Source organism: Abramis brama (genome assembly GCF_963993115.1).
Source record: "Abramis brama genome assembly, chromosome: 24".
Taxonomy (NCBI): domain Eukaryota; kingdom Metazoa; phylum Chordata; class Actinopteri; order Cypriniformes; family Leuciscidae; genus Abramis; species Abramis brama.
The window spans coordinates 3,552,339-3,578,610 of NC_139986.1; the positions used below are offsets into that span (position 1 = coordinate 3,552,339).

At 36.5% G+C, this 26,272-nt stretch overlaps 5 protein-coding genes across 5 annotated transcripts in view; 3 read left to right on the top strand and 2 right to left on the bottom strand.

Annotated features, from left to right (window-relative positions):
- The window catches only part of lyrm4b (LYR motif containing 4), a 68,672-nt gene extending 66,063 nt beyond the window's left edge, over positions 1-2,609 (top strand). The window contains exon 3 of the mRNA XM_084102917.1: positions 2,303-2,609. Within this exon, the coding sequence (XP_083959043.1) occupies positions 2,303-2,371 (69 nt within the window). The 3' untranslated portion in view covers positions 2,372-2,609. The remainder of the gene's footprint in view (positions 1-2,302) is intronic.
- A 2,279-nt stretch (positions 2,610-4,888) lies between these two features.
- Positions 4,889-6,324, top strand: LOC311075471 (uncharacterized protein). Its single transcript, XM_084102916.1, has 5 exons — positions 4,889-5,029; positions 5,173-5,240; positions 5,408-5,458; positions 5,819-5,880; positions 6,004-6,324. Exons 1-5 carry the CDS (start codon positions 4,932-4,934, stop codon positions 6,073-6,075), a joined length of 351 nt encoding a protein of 116 aa, XP_083959042.1. The 5' UTR covers positions 4,889-4,931; the 3' UTR covers positions 6,076-6,324.
- ppp1r3g (protein phosphatase 1 regulatory subunit 3G) lies at positions 4,931-9,891 on the bottom strand. The gene has a single exon (XM_084102915.1). It carries the CDS (start codon positions 9,571-9,573, stop codon positions 8,779-8,781), a length of 795 nt encoding a protein of 264 aa, XP_083959041.1. The 5' UTR covers positions 9,574-9,891; the 3' UTR covers positions 4,931-8,778.
- A 5,831-nt stretch (positions 9,892-15,722) lies between these two features.
- cyb5a (cytochrome b5 type A (microsomal)) lies at positions 15,723-23,192 on the bottom strand. Its single transcript, XM_084103368.1, has 5 exons — positions 22,925-23,192; positions 20,985-21,113; positions 17,482-17,511; positions 17,309-17,343; positions 15,723-17,066 (listed from the first exon to the last, which is right to left on the bottom strand). Exons 1-5 carry the CDS (start codon positions 23,057-23,059, stop codon positions 16,982-16,984), a joined length of 414 nt encoding a protein of 137 aa, XP_083959494.1. The 5' UTR covers positions 23,060-23,192; the 3' UTR covers positions 15,723-16,981.
- Positions 23,193-23,339: 147 nt separating this feature from the next.
- cUnh18orf63 (chromosome Un C18orf63 homolog) overlaps positions 23,340-26,272 on the top strand; it is a 32,555-nt gene continuing 29,622 nt past the window's right edge. The window contains exons 1-3 of the mRNA XM_084103007.1: positions 23,340-23,609; positions 23,847-23,981; positions 24,914-24,992. Of these exons, the coding sequence (XP_083959133.1) occupies positions 23,848-23,981; positions 24,914-24,992 (213 nt within the window). The 5' untranslated portion in view covers positions 23,340-23,609; position 23,847. The remainder of the gene's footprint in view (positions 23,610-23,846; positions 23,982-24,913; positions 24,993-26,272) is intronic.

The window sequence follows — 26,272 nt, forward strand, 5'->3', positions numbered from 1 at the left end:
TCGTGTTCCCTGTATTCCTTGGCTCTTTTTGAGACGTGTTTACTTGAGCGCTGGCGTTCATATGAAGCTTCGGTCAGGTGTTAATAAAGCAGACGTGCTGGTGTGGACGGGTGGACTGCAGGCGTCCCGATACACAACATATTTAACACAAGAGGATAATCAGGGAAAGATTATGCTGAATCACATCTATCGTACAACAGCCACTTCTCTTAAAGGATTTGTTCACCTCAAAATGAAAATTTCCTGATAATTTACTCACCCCAATGCCATCCAAGATGTTCATGTCTTTCTTTCTTCAGTGGAAAAGAAATTAAGTTTTTTGAGGAAAACATTTCAGGATTTTTCTACACACAATTGGTTTCAACGGCAACCAGAATGTTGAAGTTCAAATCAATGCCTCAACAAACTTAATTTATTTTCCACTGAAGAAAGAAAGACATGAACATCTTGGATGGCATTGGGGTGAGTAAATTATCAGGAAATTTCATTTTGAGGTGAACAAATCCTTTAATATTGGCTGTTTCATTATAGACAGGACTGAGGATAGAGACGTTCATTAGATAAAGCTGTTTTACTGCTGACAGATCAGTATATAAAGGCGAGGGAAGGGGTTTCTGGCTTTTTGATGCCCTAAAATGGACACTAAAATGTGATGTACTTGTGATGGACCCTAAAGTATACAGGCAGCTGTGTAGTTTCATGTATAAATACCCATTCATACAGGGAAATATTAAATATCATATTGTGAAGACAACAACATTAAATCCTTGGCATTTATATTGTCATTAAGACCAAAGTGAATCAATTTAATTGGACGTTATATTATGTTGACAGTGTATCTTTTTTTCTAACCACTGATGAAGATGATGATGATTATGATTAGTATTTTTTTTTTTTACTATTAACAGTACTATTAAATTTCAATATCTGTAAAATATTTACTTTCTATTAAGCTGACAGTCTATATTTTTCTTACCACTATTATTATTATTATTATTATTATTAATTATTACTAATTACTCATAACTTATCAGTATTAGCATCTTGGAGAAGCAGTTTTGAACTCTTTATCAAACAGTGTCCACACTAGCCTTGTTTGACTCACATCTCATTCTCACTGTTTTTACAGTTTGATTGGTGTGTTGTTTCCAGCAGTTTTGGCGCTGGATGTTTCGAACACTCAGTTTTCATACACACAGTTTGTCCTCGCTCATCACGAAGGACACGTCTCTGTTCATTATTGATTTAGCCTCGTTCAGGACCGCTGAAAACATGGACAAATAAAGATTACAAACTATCCTTTGGACTTTAGTGAACTTTTCTGACACCGTCGCTCTGACAAGTTGCTCTGTGTTTTGCTGTGAATGCCATTCATTTTATGGATGTTGAAAAGAACAGGGTTTTTTTGGAGGGGTGCCAATAAGTTAAAAATGTAACTGTGATTAATCTCATGTTTTTATAGGTTCAATAAGTAATATCAGTTTTAATATCAGAGAGAGGGAGAGGAAGTTATTCTGATGAAAAGGCACATGAATTTAAAACAATAATGATGTGCACAGAAATTATTTATAATTAATGCTGCAATTTTCCATAATAAAACAAGAATAGTCTAGTCAAGAATAGAAGAATTTTGATTTCAAGGTGACTTTAAGAGTAAAGGTTTTGTGCATTGGGAATGTTTTATGGATGTTAAAGGTTTTTCATGGAACCGTAATGCCAAACTACCTTTTTTTTCTTTTTAAGTATGATTTCACAGGCGGAGCAAGTTATTACATTTTGTTTAAAGACGTTTTTTTTTCTTTTCTTTAGAACACAAGATGAAGAATGTGTATTAAAATGTGTAAATAGGGTTCATTTTAATTTTTTGACAACCAAATAATGTTTTGAGCAAAGATATTAATGGTCTTCTGGTAGTGTTGATGGTCAAGACTTGGTTTTAGGGATAAGGTTATAATGAGGTTAAGGGTCAGTTTAGGGTCAGGGGTCGGGTTAGGCACTTACTTGTGATGGGTAAGGTTAGGGTAAGCGGCTAGAGATTGCATTGTGTCAGTGAATGTCCTCATAAAGATAAATGTACAAGTGTGTGTGTGTGTGTGTGTGTGTGCGTGTGTGTGTGACTTTTTTTTTTTTTGACCAGTCATTTATAATCAGACAAATATGGAACTACTTCATTGCTGTACAAAAAAAATCAAACTCTCTTGGAATATTTCAACCAATCAGAATCAAGAATTTTATAATAACACTTTACTCACAGTACTTGTTAACTCTAGTAATTCGCCGTGATCTCTGCCACTGTCCACAGGTGTCTATAGGGCAGATGTATGAGATCCAGAAGACGGTCATGGAACCGGAGGAAAAGAAGAGCGATTGATGTGATGGCAGAACTGATGTCTATTCTTCAAACATCTGCTGGTCATGATGGTCATGATGGTCATGATGGTGATCTGCATTGGTGATCTTCATCAGAATGGATCTCACACACACTCTTCCTGTTTACACGTGTGCCATTACTGTCTATATATATCATATATAAGATGCCGTAAAAATTGCACATAATGTATTTTTCATGCTTTGTTTGTTAGTGTTACAATAAATTCATGTCAGTTATATTTCTTTGAGTGGGTTATCTGAAAAAAATGACAGTTTTCATTGATCTTTTCACAAAGGGTAAAGGTCGAACGGTTAAAAATAGCTTATGATGGCCTAGTAAGACATGGGGACGGTATAAAGATCACATTACTCAATGTCTACGAACAGCAAAAGCAAACAGTTTTGTTAAAACTTGTATGTTCAAAGCCTAAACATGTGGCCCAGTTAGAAGTGCATCATGCAAACAGAGATGTGGAGATCTGAATGAAATTATGCATGCGCATTTACATTTATTCATGAGGCAGATACTGTTCACAGAGGCGACCTGCATTAATCATTGCACTGTTAATGAGAATTAAAATAAGACTTTAGTGAATATTTTATTTGCAGCTACAGTATGTTATTGTGTTGTCACGTTAAAGCAAAATATCAACAACAACAAAAATCATAGCTGAAATATTTGCATTCACCTAAGATGTAATGCATTTGCCCAACTTTTGGTAGTATGCCCTCATTTTCTAAATAGTCATTATTCTTATGTAATATTTTCTAACAACCAATTCTTACATAATTGCATAAGCTTAGCCAGTGTGTTAAGGCAAGTGTCTTGAGAACTAGTGTGACCAATAGCATTTAAACAAGAGGTAATCAGTCTTAATTTTCTGATTAAAATTACACCAATTAAACATTTTCCCCTGATTTCACAGACAAGGCTTAAGATAGTCTCAGACTAAAATGCATGTTTGAGCTGTTTTAACTGAAAGCAACTTGCTCTGACATATCTTAAAATATCTCACCGCCATTGTTTTGTCTCAAGATGCACATCAGTGATGTGTTTCTCTAAGGCAGTTTATAAAGATACTTAAATGTCCTAAATGAACTAAGGCCTAATCCTGGCTTAATCTAAACCCTGTCTGTGAAACCGGGCCGTCATGCAACTGACTTTAAAAAGTTAGGACCAGTTTTGAAGAAACAAATTAATTACATAATTTAATGATTACATAATTTAATAATTTAATGAATGGTCTAAGCAGTTTATGCAACTATTTGAGCTTTTTATTTACAGAGCAGAAACATCACGTGTCAATCATCCTTCTATTCTGATCTATACATCCACAATACTGCACATTATCAGGCATCATTTACTGAGCATAAGCCAGCTGGTAAATTAAATCTCATGTGCATACATTAAGAATATTGACATATGTTCAAACAAACATTGCATATCGCAAACAGAATGTCGCCCGTAGTCAAACAGACGCATAGACCAAACAACCAATGTAAGGAAAAACTGGCAAAGCTGGACTTTAGTTACAATGATAGATAGCGTATCTCATATGCATAAACATAGACTTATTATTGACTTACTTTACTTTCGACACAGCCAGTCTCTGTCCTCATGCTGAGAGAAGTGTAAACGTTCAGTTCTGATGTCTTCAAACTCTCAATCTAGAATGATTTATACACTTTGTGTTATCAACCCTTTATTCTGGTGTCTTTTAATGTGCTTTTGTTTTTAATAAAACTGAATGAATACATTTTGACAGTTGAATGTCAACATTGACATTTTAATTTTAAAGTCCAATGCAGCGAAAGCATCAATAATTGAATTAAATTTGAGAAGCAAATTTCAGCAGCATCTGTTGGTTGTCCCAAATGTAACTGATGATATCCCATAATGCATTGCTGTGTTGTTTCCTCTATGATATGTCTCTGCATTGCAATAAAAAGAACTTGACAGTGTCAATAACTCTGCAGCCATGATGGAAACAACATGTTTGACGTTATTAATAAATGACACTGATGACTCATTTGTGAAAGAAAACCAACATAGTGCAGGTTGCAATCCATGCCTTGTTTGGACTTGCATGAAAATGTACATGCTTGAAAATGTAAATTGTGTCATCATTTACTCATCCGTATGTAAGTCCAAACCTATCTGACTTTCTTTCTTCTGGAACACAGGAGAAGTTGTGGAGAATGTCCAAGTTGCTCTTTTCCATGCAACAGTCTCCTAAACATCACGTCACGCTTCAAAAAGGCACAATAAAGCAGTCCAGACAACTCCTGGGGCCTGTACCATGAAGGTAGCTGAACAAACTCGGGGTTACAGGATTAGTTTTGAGTTGACAAAACCAAACCGATGCAATCAGGCTTTATTGGTACCATGATGCAGCTCATCAACTTTCTCTGTCAACTCAGGCTTTGATCCTCAAGCTATGATTACTCCACGCGCGCGTGCACATAAAAGAGTGACGTCGGCACTGAACAACCAATTGCGGGTAGAGCGAGAGCGATATATTTTTCCGCGGAGGAACGAGAGATAATCATTCAGAATTACGATGAATTTAAATATGTATTTCAAGCTCGAAACAATACGTTCTCTGCTGCCAAAGCAAGAGAAGACTGTTGGAGAAAGATTGCTGATTCATGTTAATGTGTAAGTTAAACAAATACGTTATATATTTATGTAAAATTATGTATGTGTAGCCTATACGTGTAATATAGCCTATAGCCTATTTTTATAATATATAAAAATGTGCATGGATGTACTAAGAAAGATTAATATTCATTGATTTTTAGATGCAACCCCAACTCCAAATGTTCTTGGCAGCAGATAAAGACAAAATATAAAAATATAATTCAAAGTGGTGAGTATTTACTGCAACCTTTTATTACTTTTGTGAACATTTTATCATAAACACTTGTTTGCAGCAAACAGAAATAAAGAGTTAAATTCAGAAAACCAGAATACACTGGCGGAGGAGTTGTCTCTGAGTAGGCAATAAGGGACGGCCGATTATGGATGTGATTACAGGTGCTGTACAATCTGACCCTGGTGCTGGCTCCTCTAAGCAAGTAACACTGGGTACGTGTGCAATACATTACTACTTTTTTAAGTTTTAAATATGGCTGACTGTATGTTCTGCAGTAGAGGGAAATACAGTGTCCCTGTTGAAGCCAGCACACATACACACACACACACACACACAGTCTCCCACACAGAGGTCAGTATGCAGCAAACAGAACACCAAACATAACCTGCTTTACAACAGTTATGCTTTACATTGGCCTATTTTTATTTATTAGGGTGGAGGAAATGAAGACACTCTGTCTGTGTGTTCTCAGACAGTTTCTGATGTGAATGCACTGGGCTTTTTATTATGGCAAACATTTAAATGTGTGGCATAAAAAAGGGACTGGCCCTTACACATCTCTTTTATTGTAGGATTTTTCAGAACCTGCCCCAGAAATGGAGGCCTCTACCTCAATGGGCTTCAGAAGAAATGTGTAAGGATTTAAAACCCTTGACATAAATTACAGTCAGTCCTGTGTTTGTAGGAAGTCAAGGAACTTTTTCTGAGCCTCCAGAAAACTTGTAATGATCATGTTTGTGGTGGAATTATGTTTTAGGTGGAAACAGACTCAGTCAGGGCCCTGTACAAAATGAGTCTTGAACTAGACTGCACACTAAAGGAGTCTTGAACTAGACTGCTCACTAAAGGAGACTTGAACTAGACTGCTCACTAAAGGAGTCTTGAACTAGACTGGACTGTGAGCTGAGGAGGCTCCAAAAAAAAAAAAAAATTGGAGATCAAACAGCTGGATAAAACTGATCTCAGTATGTGAATTTATTTAACCAAGTAACACTTTAGTATGAATATTTATTAATGCAACTTTCTCTTGCTCTTTCTCCCTCCCATCCCACAAAACCAATAAAACAGTTTGAGACCTATCTGCAGTTTCAATGTGCTTTATTAAGTGTAATATTGTATGGTGATTGCCTCTACATCTGCACCAGCTGGGTGGGCCGCTCTGGTGACTCTGAAGCGCCGAACACAGTTGAAATGTGCCTTTAGGATGCCAAAGGTCATCTCTATCTTCACTCTGGTTTTACTGAGGGCCACATTGAAGCGGTGCTGTGGCCCTGTCTGAGGGTCATGATAGGGGGTTATTGTGTAGGTTTTTCTATCTCAGTTCAAATTAACAGTGTTTTGTACTGTACCAAATTTAACTTGCTTTCCTCAAAGCGCTGACACAACAAAGACTCACGGAAAATTTGTGAGACAAGCACTGGAGCCAGGCCATTTGGCATCCAAACTTGTGATCATACATTCATGACCACAAGTCGTCTGCAGATGAAATGTTTAGTAGATCATTGTTATATCTGTTAATGTTAGGCTACTATTAATTTAAAGATTCATCTCTCAGAAAATAATCATCTCACATATTCACATCATCTCTACTTGAACATTAAGGCTGTGATAGGACTTCCTATTAACATAATCTGCCTCATGTTCCCCTAGAGCAGTGGAGATTGGAGCAATAGACTGCATGTTGCAATGACTCTAGGGAATCCTATCATAAGATTAACAGAATAATAATAAAAAATATTTAAAATAATTCTTAACATGTATTGTATAGTAGCCTACATTTGTGAAATTTGCTTCTTTTAAAAAAAAAAACAAACAAAAAAAGTGTTCATGTGATGTCACCCTATCAATATATCTTACCGGCAATTTTATAAAAGTCCTCTTTTATGGACATGGTCGATAAATGTCCGGGAAACACTATTAATGAAACTATTAATGTACTCCTGCAGAGCGAGGACCACCTTGCGAATGGTTCGACAAACATATGTTTTCCCCTAGCTTCTGTGCGTCACCCACCGTGCAAGAATGTACCACTTGCAAAAAAAAAAAAAACGCAACGCAATATTTGCGGTACAGTAAGTGCATGAATTCGACGTGTTAAATTCTTTATGTGCGGCTCAAGAAGTTCGTAAAGATAAGACATTGCTTCCGCGGAAAATCTGTATCTTTCATACAAATAATTATCAGGAAAGGCAAGGGGATTTTGTCATGCTAAAAATTATTTCTTTACGAAGTACTCGTCTAACAATTTGCGCTGAGATGTCACCGGATTTGGAAGAAAAGGTGAATAAGTTACGTCACCTATATGTTTCTTTGCTCTCAGCTGATTGGTCAAACTTCAGTCTGAGATCTCGAATCCAGAACATAACCTGCCCCGGAGCAGGTTAGCCGTGCAGCGTAAGATACCATGGCAACGAACACCGATTAAAGCCGAGCTACTTTCATAGTACCTAAAACCCAGGGTTGGCGGAAACTAAACTGAAACATAGCTGGCTAGCCACCTAAACCGGCTTCATGGTACAGGCCCCTGCACTATAGGCCTGGTTTCACAGACAGGGCTTAGATTAAGCCAGGATTAGGCCTTGTGCTTTAGGGGGAAAACACATCACTGATGTGCATCTTGACACAAAACAATGGCCGTGACATATTTTAAGATATGTCAGTGTGAGTTGCTTTCAGTTAAAACAGCTCAAACATGCATTTTAGTCTGGGACTAGCTTAAGCCTTGTCTGTGAAACCGGGAGTTAGTCCCCTGGAATCATACAATAACTTTATGTGAGTGAGAAATTGTCCACCATTTAAGTCATTTTCTCACTAAAAATATCTGATTTGCATATTCAAAAAGCATCACATTTCATTGTTACCATGTGTTTAAATGCTCTAAACTGAACTCAAACTGAACTTGCTTCCCAAGGAAAGAGAAAGTCAAACGGGTTTGGAACCACTAAATGATGACAGAAATTTATTTCTTTTTTTTTTTTTCTTTTTTTTTTTAAACTATTCATTTAAAACATGTTATTACTAGGACAATACTTTTATTACTGAACTTAATATTCAGTAATGTCATCAAATTGTTTTCACACTATTGGATGAGAACAAAACTTAACTGAATTGAGCTGGACCAATCAAGATAATTGACCAATCTTGCAACATCAACACTGGTATTGAACTGAACGAGCTGAATAACGACGCTCTTCTGATAAGCTGAATTGAACTCGTTTCATCATTCATTGTTGAACTTGTTGAACTGAATTGAGCTATTTTGAATTGTCTCATATTTGATTGGTGATCTTTGATTGCTATTTTACTGTTTATCACTGTGAAGTTGCTTACAAAAAATATGTAAAAAGCGCTATAGAAATAAAGGTGACTTGACTTAAAATGTCAGTCCACTTTGTAGTATAACCTTGAGCGTTGATATCCCATTGAGAGCACATTCATGTATGTTTTGTAATATCAGTCCTTCGTTTTAGTCAGTTGTGAGGTCAAAACGCACAGATGTGGCGCAGCGTGCCGTGCGTAAAAGCGCATCCCTTCATATCGCGTGGAAAGCTGCGGTCTCAATGGATGACGAGCTGTGGTACTTCAGGGAATAGTTCAGCCCATCGTTGTTGTCCCAGAACTCAGATTTACCATCCCTCATGTACACGGCGAAGTGCACAGAAGCGCTCGGATCTAAGAAAGGAGGCGTGAACATGGTGAAGGAGAAGCGCGCTCCGTGCGTCGTGTCCTCGGTGGGCAATGGGATGGCTTGCGCGTCCACGAACGACAGCCAGTCGTTGAAAGTATACCTGACCCCAACCTCTCTCCTTCCCATCGCCCGTATGATCCCGCGGACATCAAACTGTGTGACCGTGACGCTTTCCAGCGAGACGCGACAGCGCGTGAGCCGCGTCTCCAAGTCTCCGGACTCCACGGGCATATTGAACATCGGGACCAGACAGTCCAGTGCCAGAGTGGACTTGATGTTCATGCACAAGTCATCCATGAACTCTCGGTCTTTATGAAGGGGGAAACTCTTCAGCCTGTTAAACACTTTGGCTGGAATCTGAGGATCATCGCTCGTGCTGAAGTGTTTGACGCTCGCCAGATTTAACCCGAGCGCGTCCGCGAACTTCACGCGTTTCCTGCAGCTCTGGGAGATCTGGTGGTACAGATTCGCCTGATTTGGATACGCAGGTAACGACTTGGCTCTTCTCCTGTCTTTCAGGTACGCGGGAATCTCCTCGGATTGAAGATCGTCATCGGAGTCCGTTCCGTTCTCCATCTGCTCCTCATTCATTATGCTCATCATTCCAGGTGTGTAATGTCCAATCACAGAATGTATCATTCCAGGAGAATCCCTTCGAGGGTATGTGAAGACTTGGTAACAAACAACAGCTCCACATGTGTATATACGCGCAGACTGCAGTCCTGTAGTAATCAGTTACACACTGGTTACGCCCACATACTGGCTCTATAACAGATGTCAACATGCACGTTTACACTCTCTTTAGGGACAGAACAAGTTACTCTATGAAGTTCAAATAAAGAGACTTGAGGTCAGAGGTTAGATGCAGACAGGGACCGCCATCTAGACTCCCTGCCAACCCGCAATGCAAAAAAGTGGGATTTATAATAACTTCAATGAAGAATACTACTGTAACTGATTGTAATGTAATACAACATCATGCAGTTTTTATAAAAACTATGTATAATGTGTCTAATCTGCCTAATTTTAGTCCATGGCTCCTGCTGAAATCCTGGCACTGGCGCATTAGAGTTAGTCATCTAGTTAACCTAAACTAGTATATTTTATATTCATTAAATATGCAATAAATATAGGCCTACCTTTAATATGAGCCAAAATATATTTAGGGGAATCTGATGGAAATTGTCAAAATCATTTCACCCTATGAAAAGAAAATTAAGCCTATTTTAAAACATAATTTCTATTATATTTTGAAACAATATTGAGATGATTGAGCTTATTTTCCCCAGTATGTAATATATGCATTATTGGTCAAAAGTTTGGAATAATGTATTGGAATAATATATATATATATATATATATATATATATATATATATATTGTCTCTTATACTCACCAAGGCTGCATGTATGTGATCAAAAATACAGTAAAAATAGTGATATTGTGAAATATTATTATAATTTAAAATTGCCGTTTTGTATGTGAATATCTTGTAAAATGTAATTTATTCCTGTGATCAAAACTAAATTTTCAGCATTACTTCTGTCTTTATATTGTCATATGATCCTTCAGAAATCATTCTAGTTTGATGATTTATGTATTTACAAACTTATAATGTATAATATAATTTATTAATGGATTTAAATTGATAAATAATTTAAAATATTTTAAAATGTTCAACATTACAACATTACAGTACTTTTGTTTATCAATCAATCAATCAATCAATCAATCAATCAATCAATCAATCACGCAACCAGTAAAAAGTACAAACTGTAATGAGTTTTTTTTTTTTTTTTATGCTTTATAAAACAGTTCTGGTCTTCAGATTTGATTGGTCACGCTGCGTTCCAAGAGTTTTGATGTTCAGTTTAACATCACTGGGTTTTCTAACTTGTGTCATACTGTCTATTTTCACTTGCTGTTCCACACACTTCCTGTTTTGCTAAGTTAGACACGTTGCTGCCTTAAATTTTTAAGTACAATCAATTTGGATGTTTCAATTTCAATTTCAACTTTAATTACATTAAAGGTGGGGTATGTGATTCTCTTTTTTGTCCATTTTTTCAAAATCACTTGAAATCCTATTCCTAACCCACTTACAGCCACTGAGTTAGAAGCACTGAAATGAAAATTAAGCAATTTAATCATCTGTGGAACGGGCAGGACTCGAAAAACTCCAGCCAATCATTTCCAAGACCACCTAGAATCATTGGACAGTAAGTTTGTCAATCAAACGGTCGTACCCCCTCCCCCATCCCCCTCCCATCCATTGCGTGTCAAATGGGTGGAGTCAGGGCCAGCGTTGGAGGAAAGAAGGTAGGACCATTTGAGTTGTGTATTTTCAAAATCTGCTGGCCGTTTTGCAAATCCCATACCCTACCTTTAAACTGACTTAAAAAAAAAAAGTTGAATCTTGTATATAGCTTATAAAAAAAAGTTGAAAATTGCTTAGCTTATTTTGATGAGTTAGAGATATGTAAAAACATGTTGTTATAACCTATTGATCATAAAAAAATTTACAATGTGGGTCAACATATTTTGTTGATCCTGGAACAACATTGATATCTGAAAATGTATAACCCTATCCCTACCCCTAAACCTAACCCATAGGTTATGAGTCAAATCAGAGGGAAATGATGGTGAATAACACTGATGTAGAAGCACCGAACCCTGCTTATAAGCCTAAACTTGACATAAACTGTAAACTTCTCCCTCAAATCTGATTGGTCGGTTCTATTGTTGTTCCAGGATCAACAAAGATGATACAGGAACATGTTGCACTTGGTGAAATCATGTTCTGCCCTGTTCCAAACAGTAGTTGACAGTATTGTGCCAAATGACACAATATTATGCACTTATTCTATACACTATGTACTCAACCATTTAGTATATGAATTTTATGAGGTTTTTTAGTCATCCAGCATCAGAGTCTGATCCCTTCACTACATAAGGAAAGCTGTGACAGTTGAGTGCATGAAGTGTCCACCATTACACACTTCGACTGTGTCCGAAATCGCATACTGTCTTGAGTAGATATACTTATTTTGAAAGTAATTACTTTGTGAATGAAATAGAGTATACAGTATGAATGTGTGTATGAATCTAATCTGGATGTACTACATCCCCCATGCTGTCATAATCATGTGACCTACCAGCTTCAGTGACCCTGTCTCAAATGGAGCCCTAAGCCCTCGTGATCTTCATTCAAGTCCACACTTTCGTGACGTAATGGCGCACGATTGTTAGGAAGAAGTTTTCTGCAGAGCTCGCTTCAATATGGGCTCGGCAAAAACGCGTAGCGAGCATATCGGCCACAAAGGAGTATAGTTTGAAAGGCTTGCGCACTCAACTGTGTGTGAGTCGATGTGGAAGGCGGGAAATGAAGTATGCCTGGGCCTTACGTCCATAAGACTGCAAGTGCACATAAAGTGTGCCATTTGGGACAGGGACAGTATATCGCCTCACTGCCATTCATAAATTCTCTCCTGTGGCCTCATGCGATAGTAAAGTGAATATTGCTGGAAGAAGTAGGCCATCCGGGTACTTTCTGTCTGCTCTTTTATGAGTACTGTGAATTCAGACATACTTCTTTTGTCATATACTATTTTTCATCTACTATAAGTATGCGATTTCAGATGCAGCCTTTGATTTTTCGGTGAATTAAAGGGATAGATCACCCCCAAAAATAAATTCTTTCATCATTTACTCACCCTCAAGTTGTTCCAAACCTTCATGAGTTTCTTTCTTCTGTTGTTCCAAACCTTCATGAGTTTCTTTCTTCTGTTGAATGTAAAATATATAAAACAGTTGACGGCACATGAAATAAAATACAACTGTCTAGTTATCGACATTCTTCAAAATATCTTCATTCATGTTCAACAGAAGACAGAAACTCATACGGGTTTGGAACAACTTGAGGGAGAGTAAATGATGACAGAATTTTCATTTTTGGGTGAACTATCTCTTTAAATGCATTATTCGGGTATTTAAAGTGCACTTTTTCCTTTTCTTTTTTTCAGTGTGAACACTACTCGCACTATTTGTACTAGAATAGTGCATAAGTACACAGTAGCGCGGGAAGGTGGGGGGCCAAGTGGGGGGCTGTGGACTAACATAATATTGTAGGCTACTTTAAAAACGTGAAATAAAAATAAATAAATGGACATCGTTAACTAACTCTCTTATGCCTAATGTAGTGAGTGTTCAAGCTACGGAGAAAATGAAATAAAGTTTGAATTTGTCATGCTTTGTTCCGATCAGAGCACGTGAGCGGAGAGCGCGCTTCTGAATATTCCCTCCGCTCAGGGTCGCTCGCTCAGAATGGCCTGCTGGTTCGAAAACATGTGGAATAAGGGCTGCCTCCGACTAAAGTTTTTTTCTAGTCGACTAGTAGTTGTTCATTTAAGCCATCAGTGGACAAATCGCCCCTTTATATTAATTTAGTTACTTAAATAGGCTATATACAGGATAATGAGCGTGTAGGCTACATAATATAGCCGCACTCAAGCGCACGGCCGCACGCATAAAGATTGCCACAACGAACCGGCAAAAGTATGAATGTGTCAAAAATAGCAAAGAGACATTTAATTATTTATTAATAAACTGGTGTTTTCTGTGTCGCTACAAAGATGCGGATTCGCCATGAACGCCAGAGAGAAATGCACAATTCATATGGATTTCATAATCAGAGAGTAGCCTATTTCTTTTGGTTTTGAATATTTTAGTTTAAAAGTAGACATTTCAAGCTTTCTATAATAGATAGCCTATATTTCTCAAATCTGTGATGCACAAGCTGAGTTTCGGTGCCCTCCAGTTCACGTGCAATGCAAGTGATCGTGTCGGCGCCTTATTACATTGTCTGCAATATATTTGCTTCTTATTTATTAAATACAGGCAATTGGTTGATAAAACATTGATCAAAATTAAGATACAATTTATACAAAATCTTTTAAAAATAGTCTTTCTACAAAACAAAACTCAATGAAGTGGTCAAAATCATGTCTTACCCACTCCACTCCATGTCTCCAGTCACATTGCGCATCTCATGATGTATCATTATATTTCTCATGCTGCATATGCTCACTTTCATAATCAACATTTATTAAATTAAAAAATAACATTAGCCTATAATATTTAAACATAAATATGCAACTAAATGTTTTCTTTAAAGGCTACAACACATACACAGTACATAATGACGTCACATATTTTCCAACCCAGCCCCCCTCGCATGAAACAGCTTCCAGCGCGCCTGTAAGTACACTTATTGGGACACACCTATTGTGTGAAGACGGAGAATTTGTCTGTTTTCTCCCACTCAAATCATGTGTTTCTGCTTGGTGAAATATGTAAAGCTTGATGCTTTGACGTCTTGTGGATCTGCCCGTTTATTGAGTCTAGATATCTGCATGTGTGTGTTCCCTGCAGTGCTAGACACCAGTACATCCAGTGAGAGTGGTTTAGATGGAAACACTTACAGTGCAGTTGCTGGAACTGGGAAACAGGCTTCAGGCTTGTGTGTGTGTGTGTGTGTGTGTGTGTGTGTGTGTGTGTCTCAGTACAGCAGCTTTACTTCAGACTTCTCTCCCAGTTAATGACCACAGGTCAGTGAGAGCTTCCAAACATGCTGTTATCAGACCAAACAAACACACTGCAATGTTACAACACCATTAATGACCAGCTACAGCAGGAGTGGACATGTACACTTGATCTAAAATGGCTTTTTTATTTACATGTTTACATGTAATGAGCAAATATATGGTGTAACGTAGTCCAAAGCCTTTAGATGCGATTATAAGCTGAAACATTAAAGTAAAAATTTAAGACTTTTAATTTACACGTGTCACATTGATGTGAGCGATGACCTGCCACGCTAAACTGACATTTTAAACCAGAGAATTGTAGACACTGATGATAAAGAGCTAAATGAGTAGACAGCTCATGATTATAATAAGGACTTGTATTAATAGTAATTTATATTTAACTGTGTTCTACTATGAGAGCACATTGTGACTCTCCATTTAAAGCTATTTTCCATGACCATGACACTGAGATGAGTGGCTTTCCAGTGATGTTGCAGCAGCTCTAATCTCCAGCAGATGTCAGTGCTGTAACATTCCCTGACACTAAAGGTCTAAACAAACTATTTCACACTTCTGAATGTCATTCCATTAGATTAGATAACAAACTATCAATTCAGATATCTATGCTTAAATGCTGCTATACCTTTTCTCAGAACGAACTTAAACGGTCATTTTTAGATGACTTTGCACCAACAAATTGATTTTTAATGCATGTATGAAGTCAACTAAAAAAATGTCAATATCCATTGATTTCAAAACCCTCACTAACATTTATTTTTTAATCATCAATGTTGCATGGTTTGATATGGTATCATATAATGAAATGACATTCATAATCTGTCTTAAAATATTGTTTGGGGCCACTATATACACTCTTAATAATTAAGGTTGTTTATTGGCATCTAAATTGCCATCCATGGAAGAACAAGCGGTTCTTTATAGTGGAAAAAGGTTCTTTAGTTTATTCAAATGTTCTTCAATTCACACTTAGTAAAATAAATGGTTATTTTAAGAACTGTTGACTGAATGGTTCTTCTGTTGCATCACCACGAAAAAACCCTTTTGGAAATTTTATACAAATGCATAAGGATAACTTTTTACTGAAATGAGTTTACAGCAATGTAAATGTATTATCAATGTAAAGCTGCTTTGGAACTACATTGTTAAAAGCGCTATATAAATGAGTTTATAGCAAGTCACACAAGCAGTTTCTTTGTTTATTGGGACACAATAAAGCTGAATGATTCGAGCCACAGGTTACAGTGTGTGATTCTCTCACATCAGCATTAGTGTGTGTGGCAGCAGCAATGAAGACACTGCAAACATCTGGATCAACATGTATATGGGTAAGTTGCTTGTATCTCTTATCATATACAAGTATATTACATTCAGTTTGTTAAAAAAAAGAAAAAAAGAAAGAAAAGGGGAATGTATAAGCACCGTGTGCATTTCAAGGTGTGCATTTAAATGACACATCGACTCAGTGTAACTGCCAGAACACAACTATAACAGTGTTGCTCTTCACTAAAGATTTATGCTGACTGACTAAAAGACTTACCTTAATTAAGCACATAATGATATATTTTGGTTAGATTGTGTACAATCACATTCTGAACAGTTTAGCTTCATCTTTCTCCACAAAATCAAAAGAGAAATATTAGATTATGTTTTGCATAAATAAACGAAGACTATTTTTGCATTGCAACATTATTTTCAAGACAAATGAACATTATCGTAATGCAAAATAAATATTGCAGATGAGAACTCGGCAAAAGATGTACTTGATTGTCATAAAAATAATGTCACAATTCCAAAAAATCGTAATGGTCCTAAAAATAATCTTCATTTTATTTATGCAAAATCAATATCTTTTTTTTTTACTTTTGATTTTGGAGCTTAATATGATTATCAGCAGCTAATAATAATAATTAATCTTGAATATGTCACAATTGCCATGTTAATGATTAAATAATTACCTGATTTTAATAAACAATATCATCTTCCATTTTATTCATAATTTTTTTTTTTTTTTTTTAGATCTAAACAATTTATATAATTTCTCCCTGGTCCAAGTAGGATCAACTTGCATGTGAAAATTATGCATTTCAAGTGAAATTAAATTATTTCTTTGAGGAACAAACCGTTGTGTTTACGTATGTGATAATATTCAGTATATTTCAACTGAATAATGGAATACACAGTTTTACACAACAGAAAAACAATTAGACAACCAAAACTTCATCTTTAGCGTACATATTTATAATGCTCAAAGTAGATCTAAAATATACTTTCATTTATCATAAAATACATCTGCATATCTGGATTTAAATCTCAAGGGATAAACTTGACAACAAACATTGAAACTAACACAAAAGTTGCCTTCATTTGTAGAATCTTTATGGTAATGGTTAAACCTGAAATGGATTATGGGTACTGTAGTTCCATCGGAGAAAGGCATCCCATCATGCCTCCTCTGCGGTGTAAATACGGTACATGAACGTGACAATCACCGCGGCGACGGCAGGAATCAACCAGTTTGACCACCAGCTGGAACAAGAGATGAAACAGAAGACTTGGAACAAAGCACTTGGTAATTAGCTTGAATTATTAACCGGAAACTTGCTGTTTCTGAACTACAATGGAAAGTAAAAAATAATAAACAATGGACTCAAAAGAACATGATCCCTCACTCATACAAGAAAAAAAGACGTAGTGTGTAACAAGAAATCTGGATTTCTTAGAAATATCTAAACCCTCAGATGTTCTTAGGCGTATAAATGTAAACTTACCTTGTCGTTTCTTCTACGGTTGTTACAAGCGATTCCTGTTCAACAGAAAACCAAATGCATTTTTAGGTGGTTCTACCAAATGCTAGACAAAAACAGTGAAAGGCAGTGCTGTGTTTGTGTGTTAAAACCAGGAACATGGAGAGAAAATATGATTTGAAAAATGCTTTACATACTGGTGGTTTGGCAATCTTGTCCCGGTCGTCCTGAGAGGAAAGCAGAGGAGAGGCATGATTAAACAAAATATCACAGTTCTTTCACATTTTATTGACAAAGAAAAATAGGTCTTAAAATTATACAACCTCAGATAAACAACGACACATGACGTTACACCGTGATTTAAAAAAAAAAAAAAAAGTAACAAAAGCAGCCAAAATGGAGAAGCCGTGTGTGACAAACTAAGTACATCTTATGATTCAATAGCTTGTAGAGCCACCTTTAGCAGCAATGACTTTAAGTAATCATTTTCTGTTTGACTTTATCAGTCTCTCACATCGTTGTGGAGGAATTTTGCTTCAGTTCACTGAGGTTTGTGAGCATATGTTTCTGCACAGTTCTCTTAAGGTCCCGTCGCAATATTTCAGTCAGGTTGAGGTCTGGGCTTTGACTGGGCCGGTGCAACACCTTGATTATTTTCTTGTTCAGACATTCTGGTGTAAATTTGCTGATGTTCTTGGGATAACTGTCCTGTTGCAGGACCCAGTTTCAGCCAAGCTTCAGCTGTCGGACAGATCGGCTTCACATTTGACTTCAGAGTTCGTGGTCGACTCTACGACTGAAGGTGCCCGGGTCCTGTGACTGCAAATCAAGCCCAAATCCTCAGCCCTCCACCACAGTGCTTGACAGCTGGTGTGAGGCGTTTGTGCTGATGTTCTGTGTTCCAGAAGTCTTGAGGTTTGTTCAAATGCAACTGTTCAAACCTAAGCCGTGCTGCCATGTTCTTTTCTGAAGAAGCTTTCTCCAGGCAACCCTTCCAAACATTGCATACTTGTCCCAAGTGTACTGTCATGAACTTTAACCTTTAACATGCTATCTGACGCCTGTAGAGTCTGAGATGTAGCTCTTGGGATTCTCGCAGTTTCTCTGAGCATTACACAGTCTGACCTCAGGGTGAATTTGCTGGGATGTCCGGCAACCGCCTTGACCGTTTTCCACTTGTGAATAATCTTCCTTACTGTATGATGGACTTTTAATTTGTTTGGAAATTACCTTGTGACCCTTACCAGATTGACGGGAAGGAACAATTGCTTCTCTAAGATCATTGCTGACGTCTTTCCTCCTTGGTATTGCGTTAACACACACCTGAATTTTTATAGAGCTGGACACGCTTGCTGATGATCAATTAATCAAAGGCGTTTGATTAGCAGAGCCTGACCGATACTAACCCTCTTCATTCTTATAAAAGCAGTAAGTGTGTACTTAGTTTGTCAACTATGGCTTCTCTATTTTGGCCTAGTGTTTGTTAAATAAACAATGACACAGTGTATTATCATGTGTTGTTCATCTGAGGTTGTATTTGCCCTATTTGCCAAGGACCAGATGATTTTTTTATTATGTCCTGACATGTAAAACCATAGAATTCAAAAGGGTGTACTTTCTTTTTCACATGACATTCAATTGTTCAAATATTTTGGTAAGATTTTTTTTATGTTTTTGAAAGAAGTCTCTTCTGCTCTAAGGCTGCATTAATTTGATCAAAAATACAGTAAATATTGTGAAATATTATTACAATGTAAAATAACTGTTTTCTATTTGAATACGTTTTAAATTTGTAATTTCTTCCTGTGATCAAAACTGAAAAAGATTTGTTATTATGAATCAAAATACCTCACCGCAGTTCTATACATTTCTTTAAATTTCATTCATTTTAATTCTACTTCTTTAAAATTGAATTACTGTTCTGCATGCAGTTTGCTATCTCACAACCAAATGAACTAGAATTTAAAATGCATTCTGAATTGATTTCTGCAAGGTGCACAACTCTGCTCCACTCCTGACACAGAAACTCCCTGATAGCATCTGTGTGCTAAATCCAGCAGCATTACAGGTCCTTCGAGAGGAATAAAACTGGATTCCAGGTTATTGATAGTATCTCAAGCCCCTGGAGGTCTATGAAAACATCTTGGATTTTGTTAGATACAACTATGAATCAACAGACTTTTCATGGAACATTCCCAGATATCTCAGGGGGATCAGGAAGTTTGTGACTTTGGTTGTATTTTTGGATATATGTACATATTTGTAAATTGCATAGGTTACCATTGGCATCTATAGGTGTGATGTAATCCCTTCACTGAAACTATAAATCATTAATGATTATTCATGTGTTTTTGTGTGCCAGACCGCCAGTGCTGAGTGATGGTTGCAAAGCAACAGATGCAAAACAGACTTTGAAAAAACATGCAGGGTACAATTTAAAACAACAGCCCTCAAGAGCTAAATCGAAGCTTGTTTCCGACACAGAATAATAAATAAAAAAATGTAAAAAGATAATTGTAACTTTTTTTCTCAAAATTGAGTTTTTCCAATTTCTCAGTATTGTGAGATATAATCTTTTAACTGTGAAATATAAAGTTCAAATTGCAAGTCAAGATATATATAAAAAAACCCCCGTAAACTATAAACTAAAAAAAAAAGTTTACAATTTACAATTCTGACTTTTTATCTCAGAATTGTGAGTTTATGTCTCGTCTTACTTTTTACCTCAAAAGTCTTACTTTTTATCTCAGAAATGCATGTTTATGTCTAGTAAGTCTGACTTTGAATTGCGAGTTTGTCTCATAATTCTTACTTTTAATCTCAGAATTGCGAGTTTATGTTTCATAAGTCTGACTTTCATCTCAGAATTGCGAGTTTGTCTCACAAGTCTTACTTTTTATCTCAGAATTGCGAGTGTGTGTCATAAGACTGACTTTCATCTCAGTCTTACTTTTTTATCTCAGAACTGTTTGTTTGTCTCGTAAGTCTTACTTTTTTATCTCAGAATTGTTTGTTTGTCTCGTAAGTCTTACTTTTTATCTCAGAATTGCGAGATATAAACTTTATAGACTTTTTGTCCTCAGAATTGTGAATTATAAACACGCAATTCTGGAAAAAAAAATATATATAAAGTTTATATCTCAGAATTCTGAGAAAAAACGTTTTGTGAGATAAAAAGTCGCAGTTACCTTTTATTTTTTATTTTTATGTATTATGTGGCAGAAACAAGCTTCCATATAACCTTATTCAGAGCTGCACCATCAAGGCTATGAGGGTTAAACTTACCGTGTTTTCAATGGCATCCGCTGTAAAAAGCTCCTAGATCACTCATAATTTTCCACAGCTCATATTGTCGGGAGTTTTTTGTTTACTGAAAACTCTTGGAAAGATATTTTTGCAGTGTTTCATCAGCAGAACAATACAAAAACACATTGAATAACAGTACAACCCACCGAAGAAATGTGTGTCTATCCCTCAAAGCCTAAATTTCATTTACTAGGAGCTGCTGTGGAATTGTCTAGCCTTTCAGTTTTTCCTGATTTACTTTTAATAAGAAATTATTAAAATATTTCAATATTGAAATACTTTTTTTAATATTTCTGTAAATAGAGTATATTCACAAAAGCAGAAATGTCAGAAAGCACAAAATGTCTTCTTCACTCTAATGCTCAACAATAGTCCTGATTTCTGGTGGACTTACTGGATGCAGTTCTCCTATGAGCAGAGAACTGGCCATCTCGCGTGCATCTGTCGAGTGGCCGACATCTTCGAAACTCTCTGTGGCGTCTCCACCCGCTTGCTCTCGCAGCACCTCCTCTCCTCCGGGGTGCTGTGGACATCAGCAAATACATCAGGAGATCAAACTCGAAAGCAAAGCTCTATAAATCCCTTTTGAACTTGATTGCTATTTTAAAACTGTTCCCTAGGAAGTTATCAGTTGATTTAAGTGTCATCAGTGCATCCATACGATAAGAGGTCGACCAATTGATAGTTTTTGCAGATTAATCGGCACCGATTACCGATTTCTGGAACAATCTGTTGTGGGCAATTTCCATACCGATAGTTTCCCGGTTGCGTCCATTGCTGGAACGGCTGAGAAGAGTCGGCTGTCATTATCCAGTACGAGAGCGGCCTCTAGAGGCCAAATGAAAACTAACACTGACACCTGGTGGAGTTTGTTTTGACACGTAAGGTGAGACACTTCAAATACGGATTTAAAACAGACAATGAAACGGTATGTATATAGTACACTACAGTTCATGTTTTCATATCATTATAAAATAATTAATTTGTTGACTAGATTCTGCATTAGTGGAGAACAGCAGTGTGACACACACAATTGTTACCATCTATTTGCATTAGTTTATATCCAGCTGATCGCTTTTATGCATTCGTAATGCAGCGAAGTAGCATATTTAAAGCTAGAGACATGAGAAAGCAAACGGTATCATCATGCAGCCGACAGAAACATATAAACAAATCAGAAATGCATTCCGTTTCAGTTCCTTTTTTCCGTCATTTTGATTAGATAATCATCAAGTGTTCTATAATAGAAGCAAATAGAGTGTGAGAGTATACATTATATACAATAAACGTGTCTAATTTCAATGATATTTGTGTAGATATTTAAAGATGGCCATCTGTAAGAATGACTGTTTGGATTTATATGAAATGGTAACCCTGTACAATAAGATTCCATTTGTAACATTAACTAAGGTTAGCCAAATAAAAGTATAGTTCATTGTTAATTTCAACATTTACTAATACATTTTTATATGTTAAAGTTGTTTCTCTTAACATTAGTTAATGTACTATGAACTGAAATGAATGATCAAGGTATAATTTATATTTTTTATATTTAAAAAGTTTTCATGGTTCAGTACTGGTTTTTAATTTTAGTAATGAAGTTCTGCACTAGTTTATGTGTTATGTTTGTTTTCATCCAGTATCTATTTTAAAAACTATTGGTTGATTAATCCGTATCGGCCAGCGTGGGCCAACCTAGTGTCGTTATCGGGCGACCTCTATCCTCCTTATGTGCACTTTTAGACCTAGCATGAGTACATTTTTTAGAATAGGTGGTTCTCTAGATCTAATAGAAAGATCTGATAGAAAAAGATAATAGGGAAATATGTGAAATGTTAGAGTGGTTATCTGATCAATTACAGCAAAGTAGTGTGTGCTGCAACTACAGCTTTTCTTCATACAAATCTGACCACCAAAAGCAAATTTAATCAAAAATGACAGTGCATTTGATTGTTTAACGAGATATATTAGTTACTGCACTAATGCCAATATCACACCAAACACATTAGTTGGCAACTATTGTAATTAAATCTCTTGAGAACACTTGGCAGAGGTCACTCCATTCAGTGCTCACCTTAAGCAGTGTAAACTTTTGTACTGGACGTTTTGAGCTGACTTTTTCAATGCATTAATTTATTAACAATATGCATTATAATGCACATATATTCTATTTCTATTATGCATTACACAATTCCAATTCAGCAGTTCTATGTTTATACAATGCAATACACGTAATGCATGCATTACACAAGTCCAAAACAATACCATAATGCAAATGTTAGCTATGTGTTTGGCACCAAACTGAACATTTGAGGCTCTATTTTAAAAACTCACCTCCTCGAGAAACTTTGTGACGTCGTACACTTTATTATGAATGATAATCCATGTGCTTTTAAAAGAGTTCCGTTCCTCCACTTCTGACAAACGATAATATTTAACACCCTTTTCGTCTGTCCCGTTGTTTTCCATTGGTTTGTTTAAATGTGTGTTGCTTGCTCAGAAACTTTCATAAGTTCTCCTACGAACCGTTTACTTCACCTACTTCGAAACTGGACCTACTAACTTACCAACATTGTATTTCCCAACTCGCCAGGCAACGCCCATTCCGCTTAAGACGAAATCTGATTGGATGGTATCATGCCTGGGTTTCCTAGTGTGTCTGTTTTGATTGGACCAAGGGCTGTCATTCAATTCATTGTGTCATGGGTTTCGGCGAAGCATACGAAGTGACTCGGTTGAAGTTCACGAAAGTTCACTCAGGGTAGTTCTCACGCAATACGGAAACGTTGCAGTTTATCGCCATCACGTTAATCTAGTGATGTCCGTTAGTCACGATAATTCAAGTGGGTTGCCCTTAACGCTGCTTCAGGCGCCTGTTGTTGATATCGTTTAGGTTTCTGTCAGATAAAGAGTGTGTGTTCACTTAAAACACTGTCACGCGAGCCTTTAGTGTGTCCTCGCTCTTGCCGCCAAAGGCTTTCGCCGTTTTACCTCAACATATTTGTATAACCTCACTGAGGTAAAAAGTTCTTTCTTTCTTTCTTTCTTTCTTTCTTTCTTTCTTTCTTAAATTAGCCTATAAGTCAACTGTTTATTGCAGTTTTGTCTCATCTGAGGGAATTACTCTGGAACCGTCATTTCTCATTTAATCTTTGGACCAAAATAGTCTCTCATTAACCACTAATAGCTCATTTTGGTCACAGATCAGTGACTCTGTTAGTTTGCCCTGTTTAACCCTCACGATTTCCCTTTTCAGAATGAGTGGAAGTGGGACACAGTCTTTGTTTTTCCTCAGTCTTCCGGACCTGAGGAATTTATGTTGTGTAAATCTGTTCTTCCCGAAAAGTTACGATGAAGGGGAGTTGAGAAACAAACAATTGAAAACCTGCAGGTGAAAAGACAAATATTATGTTTTAAAATACGAGTTACTATATATATGAAGAGTTCAGATGCAAAAGCCTCTAAGTGCCATCTGAAATTTTCTTCTAGAATGATCATTTTTATAAAGCTTGTATATTTAAGTTAAGTAATTTCACTTAAATGACAATTAATAGTTAATTTGCATTGCCATTTAAGTGAAATTATTGAACTTAAATATACAAGCTTGATAAAAATGATCATTCTAGAAGAAAATTTCAGATGGCACTTAGAGGCTTTTGCATCTTAACTCTATGTGTATATGTATATATATATATATATATATAAACATGGTATTATGGTTTTTCTACATATATTTATAATATCTTGATAGATTATCTTTAACTTGTGATTTAATGCACATAAAGCAATGATTTATCCATGCACAACATTTTTTTAATTCATGTTCCTCATGTTCTTGAATCAAAATGGCTTCCCCTCTGCAACATCTCTCTGATGACGTGTTTACTGGCGCGAGGGCAGGGCAATCTGTCACTCACATAGGATCCACCAATAGCAAACCACAACCATCCAATCAATTCCCAATAGACAAAATCAAGTTGCGCCCTACATTTGTTCTTGTTCGAGAAGCAGTTTCACTTGGACATACTTGGATATACACAATAGAAAAGAAAAGATTATCACACCTTCCATTTCATGCCAACTTTATGTAAATCAACACACTAGACTAGAGTTCAAAACTGTATTGGATTTTAAAGACATATTCTGTCTATTTAACAACCAGGCAAACAGACCCCCTCGTTTGTTTCCTAGGATGATGGTAGTGCTTTATGTTTCACTATTTTTGACCTTGGAAGTGTCAAAATCACCAGAACTGCATCAATCACAGACATTACATGCTTCCACTAAACTGAAAAAAAGTCTTATTTTTTCCTTCTCTTTCAGGGAGCTTGTTCTCTTGCATTCAGACGTTGTTGCCTCACCTGTGTTAGGCCATTGTGGGGGCATCACTGTTATAATGACTGTAAGTATGATATAGTGTGTGTGTGATATCAATTATAATTTACAATCAGCTTAAAAAAAGAAAAAAAGAAATTCTGAATAAACTCCGGTCTCCTGTGACCTTAGACCTTAGAGAGGATAAGCAGCCGCTATAAACAGTGGATGGATATAACTATTCATTTTTTTTTATAAAATGTATGATTCAATTGCATTTTGTAGTTGAGGAAATAGAGTACATCATACAGGAGAGCAAGAGAACATATACATGCATATTGTTGTAGTATCCTAATTCTTGATAAGTTTGCCAGTAGCATTTATTTATTTGTGAGAGTATTGATCCAAACTGTTTACTTTTAATCCGTGATTTAACTATTTATTTAGTTTGATCTAATTGTATCGTATGGATAAGAACTATTTTTCCTTTTCAGTCACGTGGCTGGCACAGAGACCTGGAGGGCAAAACATCCATAAAACTGCAACATAAGCCTGTCAATTTTACATCTGTTTCAAACCACAAATATTTAGATCACCTCTCTAAAGAAGAAAAACAAAAAAAATATGAAAACAAAATGCAAGTTTTGGGCACTTGTGATCCATATGCAGCACCTGCTGCAGTATTTAACAGTAAAAACAGCAGGACGTTCTTGAAAAACTTCTGAAAGTGCCTTAATGTACTAAAACTGGTGTTAAAAGACCAAATTCAACTTTATTAATGATGCACACTATATACAGGCGAGCTGGGGCCGGTTTCACAAAGCTATTTTAGACCGGTCTATAGTGTTAGAAAAGTCTAAAATTTGCTTATAGACTAGTCTAATGCAAGTTAGACTGTTTCACAAAAATAAAGACTGACTTAATTTTAGACACCTTAACTTAGGCTAACTTAGGTCTAAGACTCTGTTACCTTGGCAACCAGCAGTAACGATCAGTTACATTACAAACAGCCAAAAGAAAATGGAAAATGGCAATTCATTTAAACATTTCTTCTTGTTACTACATTCTCCGCTAAATTTCCCAAGTAAAATGTCCTTGTAACTGTTATACTCCTCCAACAAACACATATTTTCCGCTGGGGTAAACTGCACTGAGCGGTTGAATGCGCCTACTCGATCCGCCATGTTCTTTTGTGTAAAGTGTATTATTTTACCCAGAATGCATTGCAGTGTAGTCCTACTTAAGATAGTCAGAGTCTTAAGTGCTTTGTCCAACGGTCTGATTTAGATGTCTATCTGAAGTCTGACTATCTACTATATCTAAGCCATAGTCAAAGTCTATCTTTGTGAAACCGGCCCTAGGTGAGCC